Source organism: Hyperoodon ampullatus (assembly GCF_949752795.1).
Source record: "Hyperoodon ampullatus genome assembly, chromosome: 15".
NCBI classification, from domain to species: Eukaryota; Metazoa; Chordata; class Mammalia; order Artiodactyla; family Ziphiidae; genus Hyperoodon; species Hyperoodon ampullatus.
This window is the reverse complement of record NC_136928.1, coordinates 25161941-25178075: the sequence shown is the minus strand read 5'-3', so window position 1 is coordinate 25178075 and position 16135 is coordinate 25161941. Positions and strand designations below refer to the sequence as shown.

The 16135-nt window shown below is 43.7% G+C and overlaps 1 protein-coding gene across 1 annotated transcript; it reads left to right on the top strand.

Moving 5' to 3' along the window:
- Positions 1-5822: 5822 nt before the first annotated feature.
- LOC307064177 (uncharacterized protein C2orf78-like) lies at positions 5823-15264 on the top strand (the record flags this gene model as incomplete). The annotated part of the gene is made up of 5 exons (XM_079720668.1): positions 5823-5977; positions 10280-10451; positions 10548-10611; positions 11193-11939; positions 13370-15264. The coding sequence occupies 5 exons, from the start codon at positions 5823-5825 to the stop codon at positions 15262-15264; spliced, it is 3033 nt and encodes a 1010-aa protein (XP_079576794.1).
- Between the last annotated feature and the right edge of the window lie 871 nt (positions 15265-16135).

The window sequence follows — 16135 nt, the reverse complement described above, 5'->3', positions numbered from 1 at the left end:
AACAGTGCCTAATACCTAGTAAGTACAATATGCCTCAAGGTGTTTCTAAGCTCTCAATCACACAATCAATAGAAGCCTCTCCACTCTAGACTAGCTGCAATCTGCACTGAATCCCCTATTACCTTCCTTCTTGGTTTATTGCCTCATTTTGCTGGATTATTTCTATAAATAACTTAAGGTGTAGCACAGGAGGTCAATTTTTCAAATTTCCTTGTGTACAAAATATCTTCTTCAGCCTCCACTTATGACTCATAGTTTGGCTGGATACAAACCCCTAGGGTGAAAATTATGTGCCTGAAAAACTTTGGAGGTATCTTTCTAATGCCTTCCAGGATCCATGGTGCTGATGACAAGTATGATAAAGTCAGATTTTAACTTTTTTTTTTTTGGGTGACCAGTATTTTTCTCTCTGGAATGGATGTATCCTCTCAGTATTTTATTCTATGTTAATTTATTTTTTCAGTATTTTAAAGTTTCACAATGAAGTGTGCCTAGGTATGAGTCTATTCTTGCTCATCTTGAATAACTATTTTCAATCTGAGACCTGATGTCTACTTTCAGCTGTGGGAATTTTGCTGCCCTTTGACAGCTTCCCTCCATTTTTTTTCTGGGTCTGGAGTTTCTAATAGTAACATGTTGGATCTCCCAGGTGCAGCCTCTCTAACATATTTCTATCACATTTTCCATTGTGTCTTTCTTTTTTATATACTGAGAAATTTTTTAAATTCCTACTGAATTTATTTCAGCAACCATATTTTCATTTCCAGGAGACCTCTCTTGCTTTCTGACCATTCTCTTTTTAGTTAACACCCTAGTCTTATTTTATAGTTGCTAGCTCTTTTTAAACCTCTCTCAGGATATTAATTAGGGTTTTTTCTTAAATTATTTTGTTCCCTAAATTGTCCCTGGTCCTACTAGGATATGTTTTCACTCTTTTTCCCCCTCTCTCATGTTGTAAGCTTTACTCAACTATCAGGCAAATGACAGTTCTTTTCTATTTAAGAATGAGTGCAGAAAGCTCCCTGAAGTCAACGATTGATTGGCTTCTATGCAGGAAGAAGCAGGGAGTAACTGTAACAGGATCTCCCCCAAACACAATTTTCTAGGGTGTAAAAACTCACACTAGGGCTTCCCTGGTGGCGCAGTGGTTGAGAGTCCGCCTGCCGATGCAGGGGACGCGGGTTCGTGCCCCGGTCCGGGAGGATCCCGCATGCCGCGGAGCGGCTGGGCCTGTGAGCCATGGCCGCTGAGCCTGCGCGTCCGGAGCCTGTGCTCCGCGACGGGAGAGGCCACAACAGTGAGAGGCCCGCGCACCGCAAAAAAAAAAAAAAAAAAAAAAAAAAAACTCACACTAGCTGCCCTAGTTCTTGCCAGTTTCACTGTTTTCAAAATGAAATCATCTCATTTCAGGAGCGTGAGGGCAGGGCTGGGAGTCCACTCCTCCAAACACAACCCTTCAATGAGCTCCCTTATTTCAGTCACACTTTTAACTAACTCCACCCTCTCTCCTACATGAGCATCTGAGCATGGGGCTACTTCTGCAGGTGGGGTCAGAATCCTCCTCAGTTGCAGGTGGTCCCTGTACATATTCTAGGTGATGCTTTTCCTCAGTTCTACTGCTTCAGTTTCACACTCTTCCACCTGTCTTCCATCTTTCAAAACTATGTTGAAATCTCTTGATTGTTGTGGGTTTATATACTTAAACACTTTGATACCATCATTGCAGTGTCTTGTCAAAATGGAGAAGAGCTAAAAGGGTTCTCAGTGCATTCTGAATCTGCTATTCTGTGGTCCCAGTGTTTAAACATCTTGGTTTTCGCCAGTGTCTATCATTGCTTTTAGAAATACAATCTCCTGGTCTACTCGTGAAGGAAATGAATACACCACATCTAAAATGACAAGGAATGCGGGTTAGATGCTCTAGGGTCTTGTCGTACTCTGCCATTCACTAATAAACAACTTACGTGCTACAAATTGTAGGTGCTCATTTATAAAACGAAAGGGGGTAACTCTACATGCACTATAGATTTCTCCTACTCTAACATTTCATAATTTTCTAAGTTCTTTTCTTAAAATTTCTCTATATTATCATTAATTTTAATTAAAAAAATAAAACTCTAACTTTCTCTTTTGAAAATCAAAGAGTAATTCCCATAGTTCTACAATAATGGGATAATTAGTTCTGAAACCTGTCAAGTTTCATGTTTCATATGAAAAGAAAATCACATTAAATAATTTTTAAAATTAAACATGGACTTTGTAACACAAAGACAAGGTCCCCCCAAATGGTGTTCCTTTATTTACTAGAAGTGTTCAGCTTGCATTAAAGTTGAAATAAAATAAATATATTACTTATGAGGTGCAAAAATTTCTTATGAAAATCAATTTTTCTTTTCTGTCCATACAAACAAAAGTATGGAATGACATTAGAGGTCAGGTTTATTTGGTAATAGAATGTAGCTTCTTGATAATTTTGATTTTAGGAAAGGAGAATATCAACAACAAAACTTTTTTCAACTTTACTTTTATTTAAAATGAGGCCATATTTTCCTCTTATAAAAAGATAGTTCAACTAGAACTGTCAATTTTCTCATCTGTAAAACAAGAGCACTGAATCAGCTGATTATATTCATTCAGAACTCAATTTCTTTATCGTATGATCACTAAGGTTCTCTCTAAATCTAATATACTAAGGTTCTAAGGAAAGGAAAATAAATTACTAACGACATGTTTTGATTTTTATTTCTTAGAGTTCAAATGTCCACCATTCACCTTGGTCTAAGCTTAAGGAACCATTCAAGGGGATACAATGCAGATGGGAGGAGAAAACAGAACCCTCACACAAGCTGTGCAGTGTTGCAATCAGCCTTCCATTTGAAAAATAATCTTCTCTATAGCTTTAAAGTGATATCTTTGTACCTGCAATGCTTCTTGTTTCAAACGGATTTTCTCTGGCTCTTCCTGAACACGTTCTGAGGAATCATCGACCTCTTCGATTTCTGAGGAGGAAGGACTCTCTACTGTCACAGTCACAGGAAATTCTGATGGACCTGAGTGTCTGAAGAAGATAGGAAATCACAGAGTTGTTACACTAAAGTGCAAAGAAAGAAGACAAGATTGTAAAAAAGATAACACAAGCCAGATCCAAATATCCAAATATTAGAGGACATTTAACAAAAGTGATCTGAGGTATCATTATTTATAAATGTCTCTCACTGCTCCTTAGTCTAAAACAGGCAATGACTAAGTAAAATTACAGGAACTAATTTTTGCTATGTTACTCTACAGACCTCTGTTGTATATGGTTAGGATTAGTATTGGGAATTGCCCATATTATTTTATTATGTTTCTTTCACAGGAGCCAAGTGAAGATCCAAGGTAAACATTTTTTCTCAGATCAACTTTATACTGCAAATGAAAAATTTATTCTTCACCCTCAGACAAAAACAGTCTGGAAGAAAATGTAGTTTTTCAGAGGAAAATACATCACTAAAGGGACTGATGAATAATCAGAAAGTCAACATAAGCTGTGAATAATAGACATTAGAATTTTAAAAAATAAATCACATACACATACACAACTAAAACTGACCCATCAAACATTTCATCTTCTCACCACCCTTAAGCCAAAACTAGGGTAACAGTAATACAATTCTCCCATCAAGCTTCACTGTCACTGCAATGTTGTTCAATTGGACATTTCCAAATATTTAAAAACAGACCTGGCCACAACCCCATAAAAGTCTACAGATCATAAAGAAGTGTGCTGGGATTATTTAACCACGCAGAAGACAAATCACTAGGACATCATCTTGACAACAAGCAGCAAACCCTGCAGCATAGGAAAACCCTAACAGGAGAACGAGGTGCACACCCCTCTCTCTGGGCATGCAAGGGCAGGACTGACACCCAAGATGCACTTCTCTCAACCTCAGCAGTGGTGCCTTTCGCAGAGCAACTATGCAGTCTCCCAGAACCACTGGGAAGGAGAATCTGATACTGACAGTATTAGCTTGCCATGAGGCCATAAGCGAGGGAATGTGTGTGGCCTTGGTGAGAGAGCAGAGGTTTGGGAGATGTTGCTTTATATTGGCTTTCAGATCAGGAATTTGTACATATAGCCCGCAAACAACATTTCTTGAAAACATGTGAACATTCTTGAGTATGACAGCTCCATGTGAGGGGTCAGAAATGGCAGTCAAGTTCGTTTCACTGGGTAACAGCTGACTGGCGGACTGGAAAACAGGCTTCCTTGTTTACAGACATAACCACAAGGCTGCCAGTTGTGTGCCAAATCCACACAACTACACACTTGCATTGGGAGAGCAACCAAACATGTTTTACATGGATTTATTTCAGAGAGGGAAATGCTTCTTGTAAGGCTCTGTCAGTTTAAAAAGCAAGAAGAATGACCATCCACCTTTCCCAATTCAAGCCATATATATCATAAATATGATAGCTAAACACCAGCAACTGATTACATACATCACGAGCTTTGATGAATGGAAAGCGACTAAAAAGATAACAACAAAACGAAGTTAGATCTTCACGTAAATACATCACCAGTTAAACCCAGTTAATACAACTATTTAGTATTATGTACAGTATGCATAGAGAATTGTGTATAAAAATAAACAAGCTCAAAACAAGGACCTGGAGGGCTCTGCTACAGAGAAAACTGAACAGAATTCAGCCGACTGGCTTGGTAATAACTCTCTGAACTGCTGAGAGGCCCCTTCAGTTCCTATGTTCAGGATGGTTGAGATTTCAGTCTCACTTCTTTAAACGGTGATATTAATCGTTCTCTAATTTACCACCCTGTGTGACGAGGATGGACCTGAGGTTCTGTGTGTTTAGCTGATTTATTACAGTAAAATATTTAAATATTTAAAATATTTAAATATAAATATTTAAATATTTTACTCTGTTCTCAAGGTACAAGAAAGTGATGGACGGTGTTAAGTGCTCTCAATGGTTTTAAAGTTTTGGACTCAAATTTATACCAGGTTAAATGAAGGAAAGGGGAGGAAAGGGGTAAAACCTGAGCAAAGAGGAAGGAACGTGGCCCAGGGCTAGGAAGGCCAGAAGAGATTTATGGATTTATGAAAGGAAGCAGGAGTGAGGATGAAATGGCAGAAGTAAAGAGCAGGGTCAGAGGTCAGGGTTGAAAGAACAAAGTGTGAGTAGAGTTGAAGATGACAGAATGTGAGTCTAGGTTTACTAGGAGAAATAGAAAAAGTCTCTTGGGGAGGTTGGCCTTAAGTCTCACAACCACCACACAGGTATTTAAGAAAACAAGAGGTTCAGGACACATCTCTGAAAGGTTTGAGTTGCCTTATGCAGGTGTGATTATAGTGGGGGTATAGGGAAATCTACCAGAGAGGTGGCTAGGGCTCAGAGTTATCCTAGGGGCAGAGGCAAGGGAACTGCTGCCTCAGGAGGCCCACGAATAGGGCCTGGTATGTAAATTCACCATGTACTCAACACCTAAGCACCAGGGCAGCTAATGCACTATTCAGTTAATCCTGGCAACGACAGGCAAGGCCAGTATTCCTGTGCCACTTCACTTAGAGACGTGCAGCAAAGGGCTGAGGTCACATTGCATGTGGAGGTACAAGGCCTCAATCTGAGGCCCAAATGCCTCTGAAGTCCGCAGTATTTGCAAGTGCCTGCAAGCGTCCAACCTGGCTTTCAGAGCACAGCATGCTGAGGTTACTGCTGGACGATATCAAACTTCTGGACAGGCCTAAGTATTAACTTGAGGGGCTTCCTCCATTGACCAGGGGGTGTGCCACCTTCTGTAAACATCACCATCAACTGAAATGCACGAGAAAAATCCGACGGAAGCGTCCACTCTCACCGGTGAGAGCGGTGGGGGCACGCGCACTGGGCAGCCGCTCCAACAGCCACAGGACGCAGGTGCCCAGCGGTTCAGGGGCTCCCTCGGAGGCCTCGTGGGGCAGCTCGAGGGCGTGAGGTTGGGAGATAGAGGCAGGGGTGGGCGTCAAAAGGAATGACGTGGGGAGAAGGGAGAGATGGAGGCAGTGGATAGTGGATAGTGAAAATGGGAAAACTGGCAATTTTCATTTTCAAAATTATTTTTTTGAGATGTCATTCACATGCCATAAAATTCACCTTCTGAGACCACAAATTCAGTGTCATTTCGTACATTCTCAAGCCTATGCAACCATCACCATCATCTATCCCATCACGTTTTCATCACCCCAAAAAGAAGCCCCCGTAACCATCAGCAGGCCCTCTTCATCCCCTCCTCCTTCAGTCCCTGCAACCACACATTTCCTTTCTATCACTATGTTTTTGCCTTTTCTGGACATTTCATGAAATAATACAAATGTGACCACTGTGTGGGACTTCTTTCACTTAGCATAATGTTTTCAAGTTCGTCCATGTCGTAGCACGTGTCAGTACTTCATTCCTTTTTATGACTGTGTAATATTTCACATATACACCACATTTAAAATATCCATTCATCCATTGATGGGCATTTCGGTTTTTTACACTAATAATCTCCATTTATTGACAGTGTCTTCTGTGCCAGGCAGCACCAGGCTAAGTTACTGACCTTATTTCACAGATAGAGGCTTTGAGAGTGTGAAGAGTTTGCCCACGATTAAGAGCTGGCAATTGGGGGAACTGGGGTTTGAACTCAGGTGAACTTCAGAGGTAATAAATTCACATGACAGAACATTAGAAAAGGTACACAAGGGTATTCAAAGGAAAGACACCCTTTTCCCCACATTCCCCAGCCACACATTTCCCTCCTCAGAGACATCTGCTTTTGCCGTGCCGTGGAATCTTCCAGAGAATTACTTATACCTCAACATGTATGTATCACAATTTATTGACTAATCTGTCCCACTGATTTGAAATGTCACTTTTATGGTATAATAGATTCTTATACGTACTTATGTTACTCTTTTCAGAGCTGTCCTGACTCTTTTTTGCCTATCTTTTATGTTTGCCATTTCTCTAAACTTCTTTTTATCTTCTTTTTGATTTAAAAAACTGTTTCCTTTTCTTGTTTGTTTCTCTTAAGGCATTATCCATTATGTTCATTCACTCGTATTATTTAATTTAATTTATTTCTCTTTGGCAGTGTCGGGTATTAGTTGCAGCACATGGTCTCTTCGTTGAAGTGCGTGGGCTCTTTCTTGCGGCTCGTGGGCTCTTTAGTTGTGGCTCGTGGGCTCCACAGCACGTAGGCTCAGTAGTTGCAGCATGCAGGCTTAGCTGCCCTGCGGCATGTGGGATCTCAGTTCCTCAACCAGGGGTCGAACCTGCATCCCCTGCATTGGAAGGCAGATTCTTAACCACTGGACAACCAGGGAAGTCCCCACTCTTGTATTATTTTAAATTTAGCTGGCTTTTCTGAATTTTTTTCTTTTATTTTGAATTCTGTCCTGAGTTCTATCATCTTACCTAATTCTGGTTTATGCTGTTCGTTCATCTGATTTTTTATTATGGTAAAATATACATAAAACCAAATTTAGTATTTCAACCATTTTCAAGTATACAATTCAGCGACATTAAATACATTCACAATGCTGTGCAACCATCAGCACTATCCAAATTCAAAATGATTATGTCAAGGGCTTCCCTGGTGGCGCAGTGGTTGAGAGTCCACCTGCTGATGCAGGGGACACGGGTTCGTGTCCAGGTCCGGGAGGATCCCAAATGCCGTGGAGGGCTAGGCCTGTGAGCCATGGCCGCTGAGCCTGTGTGTCCGGAGCCTGTGCTCTGCAATGGGAGAGGCCACAACAGTGAGAGGCCCGTGTACCAAAAAAAAAAAAGAAAGAAAGAAAAAGAAAGTCTAAACCACTAAATTCAATCATACAGGAATATAACATTTAAAAAAAATTTCTTTGGCTGTGCAGCATGTGGGATCGTAGCTCCCCAACTAGGGATTGAACCCATGCCTGCTGCATTGGAAGCACAGAGTCTTAACCACTGGACCACCAGGGAAGTCCCAGGAATATAACTTTTAGAGGAGAAGTTATAAACCCCTTGGTTATATGAACTGCAGATTTTTAGTAAGAAGTCATGTATTTTAAATGACTTGGAGCTTTAAAGAAAGGAAGGAAGGAAGGAAGGAAGGAAGGAAGGAAGGAAGGAAGAAAAAGGGACTTCCTTGGTTGTGCAGTGCATATAATATCAAAAATAAATAAATTAATTAAATATATTTAAAAAAGAAAAAAATGCTGAAATCCACTGACTATTTATTCAGGCTGTTATATCTCACTATTTCCAGATACATCCCTTTACAAACTTTTAGTAAAAGGTTATCTTATGTCAGAAAAAATGAATTACAAACTTTTCTCTTTTTCCAAAATTTGAGAAATTCCCCTACACTTCTACCTTCAAATTTTATAAAAACGGAAAAGTAGTGACAACCCTTATACTTATATCCAAATGCATCATCTGGCCACATGCCTTCTACATCAATCAAATAACTACAAAACAACAAAATTCGAGTCATTTGTAAATAAAAAGGAAAGAAAATCAAGTTTTTGCAAAAAAACGTACAATTTCGCTTTACAAATATAGGTAGAAAAATCCTAAGAAAATATCTGCATGTCTAATCAATAATTATTAAAGAATGATATACACCATGACTACAGAAAGGCGTTATTCCAAGGACTCAAGGGTAACGCAACTTTAGAAAATCTATTAATATAACTATTTACATTAATACAACAATTTAATTAATAAATGAAAGAGAATAAAATACAGGACCAAACTGGCAGATGGTAAAAAGTTATCTGATAACATGCAACAGTCAGTTTCGGTGAAAATGCTCTGCACGCTAAAAACAGGAGACTTAATAGGACAGAGTATTCATCAAGAACCAACAAATAACAAAAGACAAATTAGGATAAATATGAACATCATATCTAAAAAACCCTATCCAACCAACCATAGGAGCCAGAAACTTAGGAATCACCATCACTGACGGCTATTTCTCCCTCGCCCTCATCCTCAACCCACCACCAGTGCTAACAATGATACTGCCTACATACCTCTAGAATCTGTCCACATCTTTCCACCAAAATGACCACCATACCCTGGTCCAAGCCACCATTATGCCCAATTTCTACAAAAGTCTCCTAACTTGTTTCCTCGCTTCCACTCTTTCTCCCTGCAGTGCCTTCTCCACTCGGTAGCAAAATGATAGGTTGAAAATGCAACTGGGTATGTTCCACACACTCACCTTCAACAAAAAAAGTTCCACGCTTTTCTATTACTCTTAAAGTCTGAAACCTTAAACAGAAGCCTGCACGATCGAGCTCCCGGTGGTGTGAGCACTTCTGCTCTTAGCGGCTCTCCCCTCCAGTGCCGCCAGGGAAAAGGGCAGAAGGACGCAGAGGCGCTGCTGCCAAAGCTGCCGCCTCCTGTGGGAGCTGCACAGCCAGCAACCTTGCTCCACTTTGCTGGGCAGGGACCCCGTCCAGTACAGTTAGTTCCCCCGACAGCACTGGGGCCAGGCCAGGGGGGAAGGGCCAGCTGTCCTGCCAAGAAGCTCATCACCCTCAAGGCAAACACCTCCAACCCTCAGACCCCGGGATATTCAGAAGCGCTAGACGATCCAGGCTCGCATTCTCACCTGTGCGCCTCAGGGCGTGACGTGTCCTCTGCGCATGCGCCACCCCTCCCTAAACTATTGCGTCCCGCAAACGCAAGCCCATTGTTCGCTCACAGGTTGCAGAGCTATAAATACCGGCAACAGCCCAAACAGTGCGCACTTCGCTTTTGGCCGAGTTCGCAACTGAAGGAGAATGCTCGGAGCCCAGCTCTCTATCCAAGGACCGATCTCACCCAAGTTCTCTATGGGCAGTTACTTAGGTAGGCCCTGCCCCTCACACCTGCCCCAGGCACTGGGGGACCAGCACCTGCCAGGAGGGCTCAGCTGCCCCCAGCCCACTCCCCGTGCCCACCGACTTCCCGTGGCCGGCCCGGGTCACCCAGCTGTCTATGGCCGGCTATCCACTCGCAGGCCAGCCCACGAGTGTCCAGTGACTCTGCATCTGCGCTTTGCCACAGAGTCTCTGAGACCCCATTCTACCATCCCGCAGGCCCTGCGCTCCTTTCTGGGGTTCCGTATCTCCATCTGCAGGCGAGGCCATCGGAAGAAGGCGGTGATGGGTGCTCTCACCTCCATGATGTCCCACAGCTCAGTGTCCGCAGTGGTCACAGTCACTGTCAGTGTGGCGTGGGGGCAGCCAGTGCCGCCCACGACACCCAGCTGTGTCCCGAACTGCAGCACAGAGCAGACGGTGTTGAGGGCCCTAGGAGAGAGCGGGAAAGGGATGGCCAAGCAGGAGGAAGTCCCCATTTTTATTGGTGGTGGTGCTATAACCACTTTACAGATGAGCAATCTGAAGGAATCAGATCGCTTTTTTCTTTCCAAAAGCACTTCAGAAATTCACTTTCGGGTAATCATTTTGAGGTAGGATGAGAAACCAGGCTTGAAGAGGGTAAAAATGACTCTTTAAATTTACCACTTGGACTGAGCTATATGTGAACTCTAGGTAAGAGCGTGGGAACTGCACAAGCAAAGTGAGACACTGAAGATCACAATGGTAATTAATAGCCGTACTGTTTTCTAACGGACAAAGAAAATGCCTATATTATAAGTTCTATTGCTCCTGCTTTCTGGCAGTGTCATGCTCAGAGCAGTGTCCTGGCAAGGAAGTCAGGATACCTAGGTTCTGAAACCTGGTAAGGATACTAACATAATGAGAGAACTTGAACAAGTCAACCTGACCTCTCTGAGCCTCAGTTTCCTTCCTCATGAAATGAGACTGTGAAAATAGAAGTTCTCTAAGGCCCTCCTAGTTCTAAAATGCTTCCAGTCTAGGAAACAGCATAGAAGTCAATACTAGTGCAGGCTGAAGGGAAAGATAGGGCAGGGAGAAGGTTGCTTCCATCCTAGAGAACAATGTCTGAACCATACCACTTGGGTCTTCTGCCCATCTGTGCCCAAGATGGGAGCACAGGCAGTTAATACAGAAGAGTGTAAAACTGCTCAGTCCTTACAACCATCATAACTGTCTGATTTTTGGATTCTCAGTAAGTATTGACAGTAGAGGTGTCCTGATAGCAAGAACCTTCCTCAAACATAGTGAGAATTTATCAATCTCCCTGATTTTTTCATCACCCCCTTGTTCTTACAGAAAATTGCCAAAATCCATCTGTACTTGGAACTCTGAATTCTCTGCAGCACTCTCTTCCTGTGGTGAGCAATGCAGCTTCCCTAACAGCAAGTGTCTGCAACTTCTCCAGAGTCTCTGCTCCTGCCGTCAGTTCGGCATCAGCTACGGCCACCTCTTTCCAGACACACATGGGTAGTGCCTACCTTCACCAACATTCTAGCACAACTCTGTTATCTGGAGTTACTGACCAGAGCCAGATCTCCACTTCAGCTGCTTCCTATCCAGGTGTTTTTGAGTGGGGCATCACAGGAAGCACTGAAAAGAATTCTTCTTCACTCAGAGACTTTACTCTGGCACTCACTGAACAGCACACAGCTGCTTCCTCCATGTTTATGGCAGCCCAGTATGATAAAACTGCAGACACCAATAACATGGCCCCTCTATATCCATCACTTTCTGCCAGCCTTGCTCAGGGAACACCATCTCAGATTCCAAATCAGGGACATAGCCTGTCACTTCCCTACCAGGAAGGAAGCCAGGTATATTACTATAACCACGGCACACTGGGGTCTTTACTGTATGGAGAACTTGGCTCCTGCCTGCAGTCCTATGGCTCTGTGTCATACACAGGAAGTAGGGCCTCTGTGCAACCAGAAATGGTAATGGTACTAAAGGAGATTCAGCCCACAAATATCTTACCACCAGCTTCCACCTCTGGAATCTACTACCCTGTGTCTGCTCACCGCATCCCAGAAACAAGTTTTCAAGGTGAGTACAAACAGCAAGAAAGTTGAACAATGAGGTCAGCATTCAAAAATGGGGTCAAATCTACAGCTGGGGGGCTTCCCTGGTAGCGCAGTGGTTGGGAGTCTGCCTGCCAATGCAGGGGACACGGGTTCGAGCCCTGATCTGGGAAGATCCCACATGCCGCGGAGCAACTAGCCCCGTGAGCCACAATTACTGAGCCTGCGCGTCTGGAGCCTGTGCTCCACAACAAGAGAGGTCACGATAGTGAGAGGCCCGCGCACCACAATGAGGAGTGGCCCCCCCACTTGCCGCAACTAGAGAAAGCCCTCGTACAGAAACGAAGACCCAACACAGCCATAAATAAATAAAATAAAGAAAGAAAAATTAAAAAAAAAAAATCTACAGCTGGGAAGTGGTGTATAGACAGGTAGAATTTAGATCCTGAGTCTTTAATAACCACTACCTTTGCTCAGGGCTGTCTGTATTTAGACTCTACATAAGAACACCTAGGGCTTCCCTGGTGGTGCAGTGGTTAAAAATCCGCCTGCCAATGCAGGGGACACAGGTTCGAGCCCTGGGCTGGGAAGATCCCACATGCCATGGAGCAACTAAGAGTAGCCCAGCAACTAAGAAGATCCAGTGAAGCCAAAAAAAATACATACATAGAATAAATAAGTTCAAAACATAAATAAATGAGTATAAATTTTTAAAAAAAGAACACCTAATGCAGGTGGGAAGGTGGGAGTGACACTGTAAAGGTCATCTATGCTACATGTACAAGAACCCCAAGAGCATACCAATAGGTACCACATTTTTCACTGCTGTAGCCGATCATTCCCCCTGTACTAACACACTGTATCTCTCCCTTCCCTAATCTACTGCTAGAGTCTCTTTGGAAGAGAACTCTTGTTATGATAGTGCCAGTTTAACTGTCCTCACTTCCTTAATATATACCAGGATTTAAGACCTTAGGGTCTGAGATCCTGTCCAGAGCAAGCAGGCTAAGACTCTGTCTTTGTTTATCTATTTCATCAGGAAGGGCTCTACTCCCTCTCCTAGTTCATGGTGTGAAGTGTTCTTAGCCTCTCAGGAAAGTGGGGAGAATTGAACGGACTCTATATGAGAATGCTAGGCTTTGTAAAACATTTCATTTTTGAAAAATAAGACTCATTGTTTAATTGACTTGTAACAATCCTATGAAATACAAAGAAAACCAAGAATCAGTGACAGGAAATGATCACCAGTAAGAATTACAACAGTCACCACTTATCTCGTAGCATAGAACACTGTCCATGATCCTTAAGAAGAGTTAGTAGAAATGCCTTGCCCATCTTGCCCCTAAACACCAACACAGCAAACATGTACCTTGAAAGGTACATGATTGCTGTGTTGGTGTTTAGGGGGAGCATCTCACTTACGAGGGACTGACTTCTACCTTGACTCCTTTGTAGGGATGGAGACTTCCCTGGTGATGAAAACTTCCCTGGGATGGCAACCTCCAATCCAGACATTTTGTGTGACACAAACTCAAGAACTCCCCGAGTCCTGCAGGAGCAGAAGTATTCAGATACTTGAGAGAAATCCACCACCCGAACTTGGGGACATTTCAGGGACAGCTCCAGTCCAGACTGCCAGTAGTCTCCTGGCCCTGCCTCCAGCTCCAAGGCAGGGACAAATAGAGAGTAAGAACTTGGAGGATATTACAACCAAGCTTTCAAGGCCTCTGGATGCCTATCAGATCCCAGGAGAAAACCAAGAGCTTCCACTACTCCCTTCAGAAATCCCTGATATTCACCAGCTCCCGGGCTGCACTGACCCCATCAGCCAAGAGGAGCAGCCTGGTTCTGAAAATGCTCATCTGGGAAAGAACAGCCTGAGTCTTGAGGACCTAGGGACACTTGAAAATGGGATGGAATCTAGCAGTGGTTTTGCAGACACTACTACACTGGCGGAGCATATTCACCTTCCCCAGCTCTTTAATTCATTGAAAGATCTTGATCAATCCAAAGGTCCCAACGTGATCAAAGCCAAAGACACCAGGGTCATTAAAGTGAATCAGGTGCAGGAAAAGCCAAGTGTCATAAAGGATCCCTCTGATCAACCCAGGAAGAACAAACATAAAGCCTCTGAACCTATCAGTGGTGCTCCCAAGGCCAAAATCCAGCCAAAGAATCCACAGTGCCTGTTAGGGGGACAAGTGGTTCTATGCAATGCTGCAGTCAGTGACAGGGCTCCTGTGAACACGGCCAAGCATTCTCAAGGCAACCCTCAGAAAGCTGCATCCAGAAAGATCAGCAAAACTAAGAGCCACGGGCAGGAAAAGACCACAAGGACCAGAGGAAGAAAGAAGGCTGAAGAGAAGAAGCAGTCAGGGAACAAAGTCAAGGCAGAAGAGAAGCCAACAATTCCCAAGACGAAGCGAAAGGAACACCAAACTGAGCTTATCCACGAGAGCATTAAAAAGCCTCGAACCTCCCTAGGCATGCGCATGCTGGAGTCTGTGAAGGTTTTTCATGCACTGGGGAAGAAGAATGATAAGAGAACTGGGCTCTCTTCCTGTCGGGTCTTGGGAAATTCAAGGAACCCTAAAGACCCCCAGCCACCCCCAGCTATCCAGCCATGGTGGCGTACCCCACGTGAGGGTAAGAGTCCTGAGAAAACTCAAGTCGAAGCCCAGAAACCAGGCAGCAGTGCTGAAAAACAGTGCCCATCTCCATCCCAGTATGAGCTGCCTCCACCTAAGAAGGTCAAGTTTTCTGCCTGGGACAAGCCTCAAGCTCGACCTGCTCCTCGGAGGCCACAGTCTCTGGCCTCACATCGGCCTGCTCTGGCGGACCATGCTCAGCCTGCTTCGTCTAACTCAGCTCAACCTGCTGCAGCCAGTTCATGCCAGCCAGCTCCTGCCTCTTTGCCAGGTCCTGCCAAACCAGCTCAGCCAACTGTGACCAACCCAACCCAACCGGGTTGGACCGCCCATATCCATCCTAGTGTCCCTCAGTCTGCTGCTCCTAGGCCTGCACCCTACAAAACTTCATCTTTCGCTTTTCTCCAGCGGGGGCCAGTTCCCCCCGCTGTGACTAAGCGTCAGTCCCCACCCAAGATCCAAACCCCATTTCTACTCCAAGACTTCAGCAAGCAACGAAGACCATGGAGGGAACCCAACGTTTCTGAGCCAGTCATGTCAAAGCCCATCGAACAAGAGCAGAGACCGGAGCGGGAGGCCATGAAGAGGCGGGCTCAACAAGAACGTGAGAATGCTGCCAAATACACCTCTTTGGGGAAACTGCAAGTTTTCATTGAGAGGGAAAAAGAAATGGAAATTGCTGACTACTATGGATATTTATAGTAAGAGCTGCTAGGATTGTTGGTGCCACCTTGGGTACCAGGTATAAATTTCTCTATTTATTCTCTAATTATATATTTCTGGTTTTATTTCTGTATATTTATTAAAACAATAAAACTGAATAAATGAATGTCATCGAATTAATAGATGAGTAATAAACCTTTTGAATTTTGAGATACTGCTAACTGTGGTGTGCTTTAAGCTTTTTTGTTTTGTTTTGTTTTTGATGGGGTTGGAATCAAAGTCTGCATGAGAAAGGAAGGACTGAAAGTCGGATGGGAGACTGAAGGAAAGGGGAGGAAAGGGGTAAAAACTGAGCAAAGAGGAAGGAACGTGGCCCAGGGCTAGGAAGGCCAGAAGAGATTTATGGATTTATGAAAGGAAGCAGGAGTGAGGATGAAATGGCAGAAGTAAAGAGCAGGGTCAGAGGTCAGGGTTGAAAGAACAAAGTGTGAGTAGAGTTGAAGATGACAGAATGTGAGTCTAGGTTTACTAGGAGAAAGAGAAAAAGTCTCTTGGGGAGGTTGGCCTTAAGTCTCACAACCACCACACAGGTATTTAAGAAAACAAGAGGTTCAGGACACATCTCTGAAAGGTTTGAGTTGCCTTATGCAGGTGTGATTATAGTGGGGGTATAGGGAAATCTACCAGAGAGGTGGCTAGGGCTCAGAGTTATCCTAGGGGCAGAGGCAAGGGAACTGCTGCCTCAGGAGGCCCACGAATAGGGCCTGGTATGTAAATCACCATGTACTCAACACCTAAGCACCAGGGCAGCTAATGCACTATTCAGTTAATCCTGGCAACGACAGGCAAGGCCAGTATTCCTGTGCCACTTCACTTAGAGACGTGCAGCAAAGGGCTGAGGTCACATCGC